This window comes from Microtus ochrogaster, chromosome 17 (genome assembly GCF_000317375.1).
Source record: "Microtus ochrogaster isolate Prairie Vole_2 chromosome 17, MicOch1.0, whole genome shotgun sequence".
Taxonomy (NCBI): Eukaryota; Metazoa; Chordata; class Mammalia; order Rodentia; family Cricetidae; genus Microtus; species Microtus ochrogaster.
Window position 1 is genome coordinate 902,896 of NC_022019.1, and position 16,843 is coordinate 919,738.

At 35.1% G+C, this 16,843-nt stretch overlaps 1 protein-coding gene across 1 annotated transcript in view; it reads left to right on the top strand.

The window, feature by feature from the left end:
* The window catches only part of Exoc5 (exocyst complex component 5), a 61,692-nt gene extending 51,738 nt beyond the window's left edge, over positions 1-9,954 (top strand). The window contains exons 13-18 of the mRNA XM_005355349.3: positions 689-797; positions 4,048-4,168; positions 5,713-5,799; positions 7,078-7,186; positions 7,331-7,546; positions 8,132-9,954. Coding sequence (XP_005355406.1) covers positions 689-797; positions 4,048-4,168; positions 5,713-5,799; positions 7,078-7,186; positions 7,331-7,546; positions 8,132-8,320 — 831 coding nt within the window. The 3' untranslated portion in view covers positions 8,321-9,954. The remainder of the gene's footprint in view (positions 1-688; positions 798-4,047; positions 4,169-5,712; positions 5,800-7,077; positions 7,187-7,330; positions 7,547-8,131) is intronic.
* Positions 9,955-16,843: the final 6,889 nt, after the last annotated feature.

The window sequence follows — 16,843 nt, forward strand, 5'->3', positions numbered from 1 at the left end:
TGAGCTTTGTTTAAATCAAGTTCTGTGTTGTAACCACTTTGCAGTTTCCTAGTTTATTCCAATTAAACACTAAAATAAAATACTGTCAGTGTTATTTCATCTTATAAATGAAAAAAAATGAGACTTAGTGAAGCTCAGTAACATTCTAAAGACTTGCTCTATCAGGACACGATGCGTTAAAATTTGATCTTGTTATATTTTACTATGTATATTAATTGATTTCATATCTTGATTCCATAAGAATCTTTTTGTTTGTCTTGTTTTGTTTTGAGTTTTACTAGAACAGCCCTCTGATTCCATAAGAATCTTTTTGTTTGTCTTGTTTTGTTTTGAGTTTTACTAGAACAGCCCTCTTTGTTAGTGGCTCTGAAACTTCTTTGACTGTGATCACCTTAGTTAAAAATGCATCTCACATGGAAGCAGAGTATAAGTGTGTGAGTGCGTGTGTTTCTTGAAAGTGTAATTGGATTTCACTCACAGATTACAATCTAAATTTTAAAAAGCACTGCTCTAGGTCAGGAGAGTTACAGACTGATCTCAAGCGTTATAATTGTTGTGTGGGCAGTGGGAAGAGAGCACTGACATTTCGTTACCTGAAGTAGTGTTCTATATAAAAAAGATTGCTTTACGAGGTGGCTTTTTAAAATGTAGTCCTGAAGAGTAATATTGTTTTTGCTTGTTTTTAAAGCTTTCTGATCCTTCTGATTTACCAAGGAATGCCTTTAGAATTTTTACCATTCTTGTGGAATTTTTATGTATTGAGCATATTGATTATGCTTTAGAAACGGGGCTTGCTGGTAAGTATACTTACTTTATATTACACTTTCTGTTAAACTCCTTTGGTCTTGTTTGATTGACCAATACTCATAATGCTGTCTTATGTATAGCTTGTGTGTGATAGTTCAGTACAGTGTATTTGAGCTTGTGTAATACTAGGATGTGCAAGGTGCTGGAAGTTAAACATAGGCAATTTCCTCATATTGTTTACATCCACTACAAAATTCAGCACAATATATTGGCAGGATGTATAACAGTGCTCTATACTATAAAATGTCAAGAAGCATAAATAAAGATAAGAATAATTCTGCTTGGGAAGTAAGTAATGAAATTTAGAGAGAAAAATATTCAAAAATACATCTGGAAAGGAGTAAATTTATATTAAATGTTTTGGCCTCATTCTTTTGGTTGTATCTCTAGTATCCTCATAACCTGACCCCATGACCTGTAAAGTGGGTGTCTCAGATTTAACATTTCAAAAATGGAACTCTTCAGCCAGGCATGGTGGTTCACGCCTGCAATCCCAGCATGCAGGATGCAAAGTCAGAGGTCACTATGAGTTGGAGGCCAGCCTAGACTATATAATGTTTTCTGAATAATCTAAAATAGCAAAACAAACACAGAAGCTGTCTTCCTCCAATGCTGTTCTCCCAGGATTTTAAGGAAATCATTATTTACCAAACTCAGAAACTACCTTAACTTTCCTGTTTTCATTGCTGAAAGCCAGTTTATCAGAAAACCCTGTCAGTATACATCCAAATATAACTGGTTTATCTACTTTGCTTCATCTACTGATGCAACCCACCTCAAACACTGTCATCTCCTAACTGGTTCCTGTGTCCAGAAGAACACGAGCTGTGGTGTGCCTCCACGTGTTCCTCTCTGTGCTACATTTCCCTTGGCTCTTGGTGTCTTTAAAACCTGACCTCACCTACTGTCACCTTTCCAGACAACTGTGCTGACCACCTTAGATGAAGTAGTGCTCCTGCTGCAGCATAGTACCACTAGTCATTGTTGATTTCACCGTTTATGATAGCATCGGTTAGTATCTGTCTTCTGTCAGTAGTCATTAAGTTAGCACATACTTTTTACATGCCTAATCATGGGGATCGTAGTCCAGTGAAAGTGATAGACAAAAGTTTAGGAAGTTCAGTAAAGAAAATCAAAAGTGGGTAAGGGGTGGAGAACATTAAAGGGGCGGTAGAGTGAAGGATTTACAGACAGAAATTATTTTTCTTTTAGATTATTTATTTTTTATTTTATGTATGTTCAGACACATAGAAGTCAGAGGACAACTTTCAGGAGTTGGCTCTCTCTTTCCACCATATTTGTCCCAGGGATCGAACTCAAATGGTAGGCTTGGCAGCAAGCTCCTTCACCCACTGAGCCATCTTGTCAGCCCCCCAAAAGCGTTTTATGAAAGGGTAGTCAGAGAAGGCCTCTGAGAAGACACACGAGCCAGAGAGCTCAATGAAGTGGTGAGTAAACTGTTGTAGAAGAGACACCAGCTTGTAAGCTCTTAGGGTTGGAATCCCACTCTGTTTCATACCCCTGCCCCCAGCATTGTGCTCAGCAGGTCTCTGGCTATGTAAAACACCATCCTAGAAACCTTTAATGATGAACCAAATTTAGCCGTAAATCAGTCATAACTAATTCCAGTTTATTTCCTTCATAAGCAAGAATGTTTATAAGTGTATTTTAACTTAATTGTAGCAGACTATTGACATCAAGTATTTAACCCATGCCAGCAGTAAATAGCTTAGTGTGGTCATTTGTATTGGAATAATTTAATTTAAATCTTCAAAGATGTGATGGTTGCAGAAGATACTGAATATGAATAAGGGCCAGCAAAATGGCTCAGCAGTAACATTGCTTGCTGCCAAGGCTGACCACCCAAGTTCAGTACCTGGATCCCATGGTGGAAGGAGATAACCGACTAATATACACATCACACACACACACATAAACAAACTTAAATTGTTCATTAAAAAAGATAAAGTAATGTGAATTTAAATCTGGTGTGAAGGATTGATTGTTTATCTAGAATGGAAACCCTCCTATTTATTTTAATAGCAGTGTTCTGAAATGTTGAGGAAAATTTAATTTGGACTGGGACTATTCTTCATGTAGTTAGTATTCACGGTCATTGTTCTTACTGATCACATACAGTTCTGCCAAGTGATAAGAAATAACACTGGAGTAACATTGTAGAGTTTACTCTTTACTTGAATTATTTTCATTAGGTAAAATTCCAAGTCAGAGTATATTATGTGTACATATTTTAAAATAATTTTCATTACTCAATCTTTAATTTAAAATTTATTTTAAATTCAAATTTATTATTTATTTTTAATTAATTTACTTTTTTTCCTAAGAGGCTTGTTCTGTACAATTTATACTGGTTCTAGCTTACATGTATATACTAGTTTTTATTTGTTTTAAATATTCAAAAATTTTATATTTTATTGGTTAAATACATCCACTATTACTATCTTAATTTCCATGTTTTGTTGGGATTAGTATTTTCTACACGTGCTTCAGGTTTTTTTATTATGTTTGTGTTGGCACCTTTAATTTTCCTACCGATTGTTTCTTTTCTACAAAACAACACCTTAGTTTCCTAATTGTAAACCTGAAGAATCATCATATAAAGAACTCGAGTTAGTAAAGTTATGTATTATCATTAACTGAGGGTGTTTTTCTTAGTCTAGTCTTAAGTTTGGACAGAAGCACAGGTGTCTAGAGCTAAAAAGAACAAGGAATCTTGAGCCCGTGAGTTGTTCTCTGGGAAAGGAGGAAACAGATCCAGAGGGTTCAGTTCCATCTTTGGTGTCAGATGTTGTTGATGACCACACAGAATCTCAGACGCTGAGGAAACGCGTCCCTGAGGGGAGAAGATTTTGAATGTTTTTGAGGAGAGAGTGGAGAGCGTGATGAGTGCAGTGTGTAACCGACAGGAAGGAGTCTGTGTAGAGTAGAGGTGAAAACTGAACAGGAAGACCATTTCAACTGTCAGAGGAAGGGAGCCTAGGTGCTTTGTTGATTGACTTTCCATTTTATCAAATAAGCCATGAGGATGATTAACTTTGGGGTATAAAAATAGCTTTGGATGAATTTTGTTAAGCTGTTTATCAAAATCTCTGTAGAATCATTTCTGCTTTATTAAATGACAATTACTTTTATTCATGTGGTATATATAAAATCATTCTTTTTATTTTGCCCAGTTTTTTTCAAGGTTGGTTCTCACTCACCTGTGCCTTCCAATTTTAGGAATTCCATCATCAGATTCTAGGAATGCAAATCTCTATTTTTTGGATGTTGTACAACAGGCCAATACTATTTTTCATCTTTTTGACAAACAATTTAATGATCACCTTATGCCACTAATAAGGTTAGTTACATTGTCATATTTTCATTGGTATTTTAATGAGTATTATTTTTTTAAATAATACATGTTCATGAAAACATCAAACAGGACAGGAGGTTTGAAATAAAATCCTTCCTTGAATTCTTGTTTTTTCTTCCCACTATGCTGTTAATTTTTGGTGTATTTAAAAAGTTTTAATTATCATAAACTAAAATCGGAAATCTAACATGAAAAAGGCCTTCCAGCCTAGTGCAGCTCAACCAGTTTACATTCTTCAGAAGACAGAACAGGTACTAGGCATGGTGGAGCATAGCTGTAATCTTATCTACGCAGGAGGTTGAGGCAGTCTGGTCAACATAATGACTTCAAAGTCAGCTTGAACAACCAAGACCCAGTCTCAAAAGGTGTTTGTTTTTTATTGTTTTCTTTTTATCCCCCTTTTTTTAGGAACTGAGAGTAGGATGGATATAAGGGGCTTGCAGGGACTAGAGAAATTATGGAATTATGTTATAATCTCAAAAATTCTGAAAGCTCTTTTTTTAAAAAAAAATTAAGGATGTAGCTCAGTGATAGAGCTTGCTTTAGTGTCTACAAAGTTCTGGGTTTACTCCCAAGTAACACACACACACACACACACACACACACACACACACACACACACACACCCCAATAGACACGATACACTTGTTATAAAGACATAAGAAACATGAATGAACAAATTTTGATAAAGCATTAAGGTTTGGTTCATATCTTCATATCAATTTATATGGATTTCTAAAGCATTTGAAAATTAAATGGAGCTTTATATGTATACATAAAGTTGTGTCATTAACACTATTATTTGTGCAGGAAATGTTCAGATAAATGATAGAGTTTGGTAGTTGTTTTATGGGCAGTGCTATGACATGTCGTGACCCGAAACAAGCTCACAGATCCCTTGATTCCTGAATCGTAATCTAAAGGAAAGTTACTGTTTTTCTGTGTAGCCCAGGCGGTATTACAGGCATGAGCCACCAAGCCCAGCTTAGGGAGTTTTCTTAGTGATTTACTTTGTAAAGGGTTCTTATGTCACATAGCAGAAAATTCACAGGGGTTTTAGTGTTCTTTATTCCTTAATATTTTAATACTATTGAGAAGCCGACCATGATCATGGGTTTCATGTCTTTTTACTTAAAAAAGTGAAATGTAACTGGATTTTCTTAACTACTGTCCACATTTTTATTAGGATTAATTATATTCTTAAGAGTTTGGTGATATCCATGACTTTTCTTACTATTATACCAGATATTTAGATACAGAGAAAACTAGTTTCAAAATTTCAAAGCTGCATGTTAAGTCCTATCTCCTTAGAGATAAGGATAACAACTCTATCTTTACTTATAATGGATTAATTTTTCTAGTGTGAATGAATTGGGTATACTAATGTACATAATGTATGTGATGATTTATTTTGTAATTATTGGGTATGTGAGCAAATGCATTTGCAAATGTGTATTCATGATGCACAGATTAGAAACTTAGAAAGTAGGCTATTAATGGGAGTTTGTTTTCTCTTTAATAAACAATAGCTCTTCTCCCAAGTTATCTGAATGCCTTCAGAAGAAAAAAGAGATAATTGAGCACATGGAGATGAAATTGGATACTGGCATCGATAGGCAAGTTAACTGTTTCTCTCTTTCTTCTCCTGCAATTTAAAAATTGTAGACATGCATTTGCATTGTAGCATGAACATAATTTTTAAAACAGGAAATGTGTTTATTTTTATTTTTCTGGCTATAAAGTTGATACTTTAACATATTGTTCTTATTTTTAGGAGAATATTATTTTTATTAATCCCCAAGGTGTTTTTTTTAAAGTCAGTATGTTTAGGTATATTTTCAAATCAAAACAGAAGTCCCTTTTATGCCCTACTCCTCTGCACCACACATGTACAAACTACATATTTCTTTGAAAAAATGAGATGCAGGGCTGAGAGGTTGTCCAGGGCTAGAGTATTTTATATTTTAGCCTGTGGGAAACCCTTGGTTTAATCCTTAGTACTGCTAAAACAACAAAGGTTTGCATTATTTATTATTGTATTTCCATTTAGTGTATTCTGACTTATCTCTGAAATATTTTAATAATTTTACTGGTTTTGTACTTGTAAATTCTGTTGAGTGAATTTCAAAACCTGATAATCTTTACTGAAGACTATAAATACTATTACTTTCCAGCTGTCTGTTTTCAGATGATGGTGGTCTTATATTGATTGAAAATTAGTATAGCTCCCGGGTATCAAGTATTTGCTATATATCAGGCACAGTACAAGGACCATGATTGGTCTCCTTTAATCTCACTATCTTATCTTGGCCTATTGTCCTTTTGTAACTTGACCTCATTATTGTTATACTTAATTATGTGGTCTGTCCCTTGAATTTAATATAAAACTTATATTTTTGACCACTCTGTCTTGCATTCACTAAGCTCTGAGTTAGTGTAGTCTTTTTCATTTTCATAACCTTACTGTTGGAGAATATCACATAAGTTAGATATTATTGATATCTTCTAATCAGTGCCTTTATCTCAGGTGGGAATTCAGTACCACTTGTCCATCTTCCTAATAATCCTTTGACTATGGGACTCTGTACCTACAACCTTTCTTTTTAAGCCTTTTATCGTCCACTTTCCTAAGTGTTCTCTATGCATGGCTTTGCCTTTGAAGATCCTTCGTTATGAAGTAAGTAACTAGTAGTAGGTTAAGATCTTTTCAAGAGAGAAAGACTTTGTTAGCAGTTATAGAATGGTTTTTGTTTTTGTTTCTAAAATTTGGTTTGCCAATACCAAGTAGTTTTGTAATAATTGGAAATTAAATAGTTTAACTTAATTTAGTGTAAATACAAAGGTAAACTTGAGTGAGTTAAATGGGCCATATATACTGTGTCCTCTGTCTTTAGGACATTAAATTGTATGATTGGACAGATGAAGCATATCTTGGCTGCAGAACAAAAGAAAACGGATTTTAAGCCAGAAGATGAGAACAATGTTTTGATTCAGTATACTAACGTGAGTGGACTATTCCATTTGCTAATATATTATCTCCTTTGTTAATGCTTGAACCTTCATTAGTATGCCTAATTGTGCTTTGAGTTTTTTCTTTGCTAGGCTGACACACATATCTGTATAATAAGTGTAGAAAAACTTTTACAGGCATGTGTAAAAGTCTGTGTTTATGTGAGAAAACAAGTTGAGAAGATTAAAAATTCCATGGATGGGAAGAATGTGGACACAGTTCTGATGGAACTTGGAGTCCGTTTCCATCGGCTTATTTATGAGCATCTTCAACAATATTCCTATAGCTGTATGGGTGGCATGTTAGCAATTTGCGACGTAGCTGAATATAGAAAATGTGCCAAAGACTTCAAGGTACGTATAAACAAATCGAGCTTGCAAATAAGTTCAGGAAAACAGGCCATACTATTAAAAACTTATACCGACTTGTGAAGAAGTGTGATTTCATTGGCACCATAAGGAAAGCTCTACTATATAGCCTACCTGAAGGCATGTTATTCCAGCTATATTTCAGTAGTAGCATTTTCCCCCTATGGGTTTTTTTTTTTTTTAGATGAGGTCATATTTCAGCACATTCCATTCAAGTGCCTTTTAACATCCATTGATGTCACATATTAGGAAAATATTCTTCATGTGAAATCAGTTTCTTTCCCCTTATGTTTAAGTTACTTTTAAAGATGGTATACTAATGATCGTTCTAGTATGCCAAATTACAAATTATTGAGAAAATTGAATAAATCTTTTCAAGGATTATTAGGAGTTTTAATTACAGAACCTGTAAGGTTTAGCTCTTCAGAAGCTTGAAGCTTGAAACATTCTAACATAGGAATGTCTTCATACTACCAAGTTCTGATTAGCAGTGTGTTAGAAGAATTTGCAGAACTTCCTAGGAACTAAGTTGTTCTGGTTCAATGCTTTTCTTTTCCTTTCTCAATTCAGATTCCCATGGTATTACATCTCTTTGACACTCTGCACGCACTTTGCAATCTCCTGGTCGTCGCTCCAGATAACTTAAAGCAAGTCTGCTCAGGAGAACAGCTCGCCAGTCTGGACAAGAGCATACTTCACTCCTTCGTCCAACTCCGTGCTGACTATAGAGCTGCCCGCCTAGCTCGACACTTCAGCTGAGTGAAGTTACAAAGGAAATGTGTTCTATTTTGGAAGGCCTCGGATGGTAGAAAGCACAGGAGATTCCTTATGACACAGCCAATATTTTACAGAAAAAAATAAAATGACTGGAAGAAATCAGCAGCCATACTTACCCAGGAATTTTATTTGAAATCTGGACACCACTAGCTATATTTGCTTTTTATCTTTTCCCTATTACATTGAATTCCATGCTTTAATTTATAAATTTCAAATTCTATAAACCTGTATGTGACTGTTATAATCCTGAAAAGCGTTGGTGTCAGAAGCTGAATGAAATTTCACCAGTGTGCTGGTCCTTGATCTTGAACTTATTCTATCTGGAAATCTTAGCATCCTGTTTGCATTAAAATAGGTGAAGTGCAGTAAAACTTCATTTCTTATTTATTAGTTTTTCAGTTAACTTTTCAGCACTGGTGATTGAAGAACTTGTTACGACTCAAAAGGACCAGAGTGGAGAGTCATTTCTATAGGTGGTTGGGGCTGTTCTCTGAGGTACAGCAACGCTAGCCCGGCACTGTCTCAAGTAGATGTTAGGAACAGATCAGAGTAGATCTACTTTCTGGGTAAAACTTAAAGTTTACTATTTCTTATTTGATAAATAGATTTTAAGTCAATTAATTAGCAAGATGTTAATGAAACCTTATTTTATATTTAACTTAAGGTGGAATACTTTAAAGGACCATGTTTGTTATTTTAGTATTCTGAGTAAAAAGTGACTTATGGTGTAAACCGTGTTTATGAGAGATAGCAACATGTTTAGCCACAGTGCCATCAGTCCCTTAAGACCAGCCTTGAATGAGATGGGATAGCTAAACATGCAGTCATCTTCTATTCTATTGAGAGTTTCAGGCAATAAATAAATAGTCTATATTCCAAGTCTGGAGGCAAGCTTACAGCAAAAGCCGGCCTTTCAGATCTGAAGATTCTTTCATTGTCCATTTTCAAGGCATTTCTGAAGTTATTCCTATTTTGGATGTTACTAATTGAATTGGGTTAATATGACAAACTAATAAATAACTCACAAAAATTTAAACATATAAAAATGTAGAAAGGCCATTGTTCTATAAACCCTATTAACTTATTCTGTGAGAGTATGTTCTAAGTTATACATAGTGCATTCTTCATGGTCTCTAGGACCCAGGGAAGCTGTAATGTTCAGTTCATTCATAGCAATGTTTTCTCTTAATGTAGGGTTTGGCCTAATTGGGGGAAGCTGTCTCTTTCTACTGAGAACCTCACTGAATAGTTGTCAGCATTCCCAGCTGTCTAGTCCAGAACTGGCTACTGTACAAGTTACTGTTGACCGGATTTTCATTTTCTATTTAGCCCAGTGTTACAAAGGTAAGCAAGGACAATGAGCACGCCAACTTTTGTCACTTTTATAGGACATTGTGGCAGGTTCGGAGGTTTTCCAGATAGCGATCCTCAGAAAAGGAAAGCCAGACAGGTTCTAGATCCTAGAAAGCTGTGCTTGTACTGTTGCCACTTTAGAGAACACTGCTGTGAATTCAGATCATACCTCTGTTATTAAAGCCAACAGTTTAAGGCAGGCGTTTACTGGCCATTTGAATTCTTTGTACAGTGTCAATTTGTAAAAAAAAAAAAAAGAAGAAGAAAAAAAGAAAAAAATCAAATAAAACGTGAGAAAACATTTTAAGACTTCCAAATCAGAGAAGCACTTCAAATTATTTTGTTTGGATTAATTTTTAAAAATGTAAATCAGTTACTTGTTGCTTAGATATTTTGTTAATTATTATTTCCATGCTTGAGTTCTGTGCAATATTTTCCATTATGTCCACTAACAGGACAAAGAAAATTCAAAGTGAATACCTTATTTAAAAGTGTTAATTTCATGCTCAATAAACAAATTCCCTGCAGTTGTTTTTTTATCTTACCATATTTTTACATTTTAAGGACATCTATAATGAATTATACATTTGGTTTTTTTACTGACAGTATTCCTTATTTTTCATAACTTAGGTGTCTCCCTTTTTTAGTAGAAAAGAACATGACTGTATAACCAAGCTTTAGTAATCAAGCTAGAATAGGGTGTTTCTCTAAAGAAATAAAAAGTTGTTGTATAAACCAGTATACATTCTTTGCATCTCACTTTTAAAGTATTTACATGTATGGGCATCATAAAATTTAGTTCAAAATGTATAACTCAGAAGAGACTGTCAATAGATAAAGTGCTTCTATACATACCTGGGAAATTTTTGGTTAGACATAGTGGAGCTTAATAACTCACTAAAATTTAAATAAGAATCTTTCCACAGTTCTGTGTGAACTCATGTAATATTTAGGTATAAATATTTAGTTTGAAGTTTGTTCCAAGATGCTGAAAATTGTTTGTCTGAACTTGGGTGTCTTATATGAGATGCAGAGCATAGACTAAGAAAGACTAGCCTATGAATTACTGAAAATGAGAGCACACGAGTCCTTATGCCTAGGTTTAGAATGGCCCCTGAATTAATTAGAAGTGATAGAGTACATGATGAGCCCTGATCAGGAATTATTAGATAATAGTTAGGTGGACGGATTTTTAGAATATGAACATGTAGCCATTCCAAGACAATTACATTTAGGCGTGCCATTCCTGTGAGCCCCGGGGTCTTCCTTGTTTTAAAAAGTGCTGCTAACATAGGTTAAAGTGGGTTAAATTAAAACTTAAAGCAGATAATTTGTGTTATATTTTCTTTGTTCTTTCCATTTTTCTTTTACTTCTAAATATTTCACTTTCTGAATACTACCTTTCTTATACACAGTGGAATAATTATCAGCCAATAGATTGATTCAAAGTAGAGAATTTACTGCTTCCTTGAGATGTTTCTGTCTACATTGGTTCACATCCAGATGAAGGGGTATTGACTCCTGAACCTCAGAGTGGTCATGTTTATAAGGCTAAGACATGCTTTAATTGTTGGTGGGTGAGTAAGGGGTACTCATATGTATGCCTGTTGTGACCAGAAAAGCTTTTGTCTCCTGATTAACATGGTGTTCTTACAAAAATATCCTGTCATTGCCACACACTGTCCACTGATTTTTCATGGGTGTGAGATATTTTTCAGAAGCCTCCCCACCCCCTGCATTTATTGATTACTAACGGAGACTTTGGTATACAAAGCACTCTGATTTATCCAGTTCACTGAATTATGTTTAATTACTTTATTACTCTACTCTAGAAGGCTTATCCTACAATTTACTGCATATTTTGGGAAAGAAGACTAGTACATATCATTATGCCAAATAATTTTGCATGAAGTAAAAATAGCAATTTAAAATTTTAATGCACAGTAAAGGTAATTATATTCATTTATTGGGCTTAAATCGCATGTATTATGCTAAGTCCTTTGCATATATTATTGATTCCAGAGTAACTGTCATTTGGGTACTATTATTTCTGTATGACAGATGAAAAACTTAAGGCACAGAACAGGTAAGGAGACCTTCAAAGTCTATAAGCTGACATGGGCTCAGACTTAAACCTCATATAATGAGAATGAATAATGTCTTTTTATAATTTATCTTGTATTTTTTCTTATTTGTGTAACATTATGTATATTCCTTATTTTGATAGCCTCAATAGTTTTACTTAATTTTCTTCTCATTCAGTGTTTGATTCTCACTGTGAAGATTAGATAATGGAGTTAGAATATAGTGTCTGTATCAAGCTACTGTTGAATTTTTAAAAATATGTTCAGTGTGTAGTCATACTTTCTCAATTGATGTTTAAAGTTATGTAAGTAGTCATGAAATTTTAATTGAACTTTAAGTTTGTATTTAATGGAAACCTGCTTACTACAGAGATTTCCTTTAGTGAAAATATTATACAGTCATATTGTTTGTGCTTAATAATTTTAACAGTAGAGTCTAGGTATTTCATAAAGTTTTTGAATTTTCTACTTTTTGAGATTATAATTGCATAATTTCCCTCTTCCCTCCTAACCTTCCCATTTGCCCCTCCTTGCTCTCTTTCAAATTTTTGTCAGCCCAGAAAACATACATACAAATACCATTACATAGACTGAATAAATTATAATTACATATTAGGAATATGTGTATATACAACATGCATCTGCTCATATAGTTTTTTTAGCATGGGAAAAATAATAACTCCCCAATAGGAGATACAAAAAAATCAGTACTTTTACATTCAAAAATAGAATATTTTGAATGGCTGGCTTGCTGATTCTGTTAGCTGTTTAATGCATCAATAGTCTTGAAATGGCTAGTTCCAGAATGAAATTGTTGGACAAAAAAGTAGTTTATTAATAATTTGTAATTATTAGAATTTTCATTGGTGAATGGAGCTGGTAACCCTGGACTTAACTAAGTACATAGTTTAAAACTAGGCACTGCATATTTTATCACTGCTATTTGTTGATATTACTTGGTGTAGGTATCAATAAATGTTTGCTTTTTTGACTAAATATCCATTCGAAGCAAAAAAGACACGCAATTAAACACAGTTGCTCATTTTCTCAGTGATTTAAAAGGTTGCCATCTGCCTTAATGTGCAAAGCCAATTTAAATAGGAATATATCGTATTGTACTCCAAATAACAAACAACCTCAGAAGAGAGGCATTATTAGGAAGGCATAGGTTTGTGCTGGGCAGCAGTGAGGCATTTCAAATGTATAATTATTTGCACTAATATTTGAGCAGATGGAATGGATTAGAATATAGTCAACATTATTTTGCTGACATGTATTTTCTGTTAATATGTATTATGCAACATGTGTTAAAGCTGTCAATAATTCTTTTTAGCCAGGATACTAATATTTATATTACTGTGTTTAAGAGACAGTATCCAACTGAGCCACTTTTAATTAAAAACTCTGAGACCAGAATTATGTTTACATTCTAGAAAGCACTTAACTTACTTAACTTAGATCAGTAAAACAGATTTATCAATGCTTGCTACTTAATAGAAGAAAACACAGAGGATTGAGATTGGAAATAGGAATCTAAAATGAGAAAGCTGAAGGTTCATTTATACTCATAACTTTTATCACTATTGGCAATCTTAAATGAAGAAAAGACCCTTCCATAATATCTTTATATTAGTAAGCCAGGCGAAGATGAGTAGAACCTGTTCAATAGAACTGATCTAAAGAGAACTTCCAAATTGTAGGTTGAATTTGACAGAGTGGGTAACCCTGACGCCCCTGTAATTGTAAGTAGGCAAATGCCCTCCCATCAGGCCTGACAGTCTTTTCTTTGTTCTGTGGTAATCTCTATTTCTTTGAACTCTGGTCTTTTATTGTAGCACTCTGTCAAATGTGCGGCTTTTACTATAGAAGTCCCCAGTTAGAAATCCAGACACAGTACCAACCTAAAGAAGACTGGGACTACCTCTGTATGTATTGTTTGTAAATACGGTAGGGGACACACATGAAATTGTGTGAAAATACGCTATAAGTATCTTCCTAAGTGCCTATTAGGATTCTCCAGCAGAATGTATTTTTCAGTTTTTACCACAAGGGGGTGATGTTATTTTTATAATGATAACTTATTTTTATTTATAAAATAGAATTCATAAACTTTACTGAACAACATCTGTGAACACTACTGTCATACACTGCAGGGGTGTGTGTGTGTGTGTTTAATTCAGTAAGTCATCAATGAGGAAAAGTCTAAGAATATTAAGAACACAAAACCCAAAACATGTTTGTACACAGAGTTGGAGGACTTGAACCAGATTCACCAAAACTAAAATTCTGTTTTTAGAGTTTTATATGTTGCATTGAATTCTTTGTCAGCTTTTTTTTTTAAGGAGGGGGGGATATTCATTGTCTGCATTCACTTTTTAATGGGGAAACTTGAAATAAATTGGAGAATTGTAGGGACTTTAGGATTTTAAGGACTGTACAAATCAAAAACTTCCCCCTTTGAGGGTAAGTTGTTCCTGTGGTGTGGTGTTATCTTGGAACTCTTTTGCATTTTCCAGAATTCTGTCTGACCATAATGCACCTGTCGAACTCAGTTGACGTGTAACTAACATCTAGTCCTCAGACCCAGCTTCAGTCTTACAGGTTTGCCTCAATGACTCTGAGATCCAGATGAAAATCATGTACCGCAGATTATCTGTGGTTCATTTATTTGATTGACCTCTGACTTTCCAAAGCCTCCACACTTTGCTGAGTTTGCACTCCTATTTGCTCATGGTTGGATCCCAGTCATACTTCAGGGCCTTCACAGTTGCTGTTCTGTGCTCTCTTGAGTATTCACGTCTCCCTCTCCCTCTCCCACTCAGAAGTGCTCATTTAACCATTTATTTAGGGAATCAGGCCTCTCTGCTCTGGAGAGCTGCTTTTTTCTGCTTTACAATGATGTTGCAGGAAGTTGCTTATGTGCATCATAGTCAATCATAATTTCATTTTACTACCGGTTTTCTATTCGAGGGTTTCGTGAGGATTGTCTCTAGTTTGTTTAGTCAGTGGGGGCATTCCCGACATTTTAAAAAGCTCTGTCTTGGACTCAATACAACAGAATTTTCCAAGTTCATTTTTTACTTGTCTACCCTAGCTCTCCCATCCAAGCACTAACCAGGCCCAACTGTGCTTCGCTTCCAAGATGAAATAAGATTGGGCACTTTCAGGGTGGTGTGACTAGATTTGCTGCAGCTCTCAATCATCCTACTTTTTAGTGGAAATTGGTACTTGGAAGCGAAGATTCGTGCACTGGTTGTACTCATTAAAATGGAGATGCTGCTGCTTCTCGTTCATAGTGCTGGGGAGCTTCACGTGAGTATATATACATACACTCATTTTAAAAATACTTATTCACATGTATATATTCCTGTGCCTTCTCCCCCCTTTGTCACACACAGCCCTCATGAAATTTAATGCCCCATACAGGATTTCCTGATCCCATGCAAAGAAGGAGGGTATCCTCATCCTACTCAGGTACTGAAGTATTGACTTTAGGACCAAATTGGAAGAACAAGAATGATCATATTAGAAATCATTTAAGTCGGATGTTGGTAGTGTAGACCTTTAATCCGAGCACTCAAGAGGCAGAGGCAGACAGATCTCTGAGTTGGAGGCCAGTCTGATCTATAAAGTGAGTTCTAGGATAGCCAGGGCTATACAAAAAACAAAAACAAAAAAAGAAAAAAGAAAAAACCCTATCTTGAAAAAACAAAAAGGAAATCATGTAAAGATTTTTAAATTATCAATAAATTACTCAAAACTTTATCACCCGAGCAACTTAGAGGAGTGCACTATAGTGAGGGAAATAGAGCTGAATTTACGAGATCTACTGAGTGATACACTAAAGAGTTAAAGTTTGGAAGCAAATTTAAAATGCATGGCATGTTTTTCTCTATCTCTTTATTGCTGTAATTGCTTATTTAATGATAGAGTGCCTCATAGGGACTGAATGAAATTTTAGCTGTTAAACATTAGATAACATGATTTTGCTAATAAATTTAAAAAGAAAATGATTATAGAATTGTTTTTGTAGGCCTTTAAAAAATGTGACTCAGGAGTCTCCCAGTGCTGGGTCTCATACATACTGAGGTCAACTGCGTATGAAATGATGGACCGAGGTGTAGATGTCAGCCATGTTACATTTATAAAAGTAAAGCAGATTCAGACTTTCCCTGGCCCTGAGGCCAGTGTTTTAAATGCTTGTTTGTGTTACCCATAGAAAGTTCATGGCCATGTTTCGCCTGGGCCTTAAGAATGCAGGCAGCATTTTAGAAAATGAGGCAGGAGACGAGCAGGAGATGAGCAGAGTGACTTGTGCAGGTGGGTAGAATCTGAAACGCTGCTGTGTTCACCAAGTGGAAAGATGACTGAGTGTAGAGTTGGGTGTGAGTAAGTGTGTGTTTTAAGGCTAAAATGGTTTGGGTTAGCTTGCTAAGTCTTCAGTCAGGTCAGTTGATGTATTATAGAAACAACAAATCAAAGATAGAGTTTGTTTTAAACAATCCAGTATAAACCTGCAGGGAAAGAGGAGAGAATAGAAGGCAGGCTCCTGCATTGGGTGCTGAAGGCCTGAACGTGGCAGTGATACAGGACCAAACTACTGACTTGTTTACGGATACTAGAAAAAGTCAGCTTAGGAGGAGTATCCCTGAATCCTGAAAGGTCACCATTATCTAAATGGGATACGTGCTGGTAGGATGGCTCAGCAGGTAAAAAGGCTTGCCACCCACCCTGACATACACCCTAAGTTCAATTCTCAGATCCCATGTGCTATGAAGAGACATCTGACTCCTGCAGCTTGTCCTCTGACCCGCATATGTGTGCAATGGTGTGTGTACCCCATACACATACATATGTGTACCTACAAATGAATTTTTAAAAAATTAATAAACTTTATTAAAAAATCTTGCAAATAAAACACATCACACACCCAAATTAACCAGATTTAAAGCCTATACATCTCAAAGACAATAGTCAGCCTGTGTTAAAGTGTAAGACTCTGTCTAAACAAAAAAGTCCAACAGGAAACTTAGACCGTGGTGACATACTTGAAAAGTTCCTACAACTA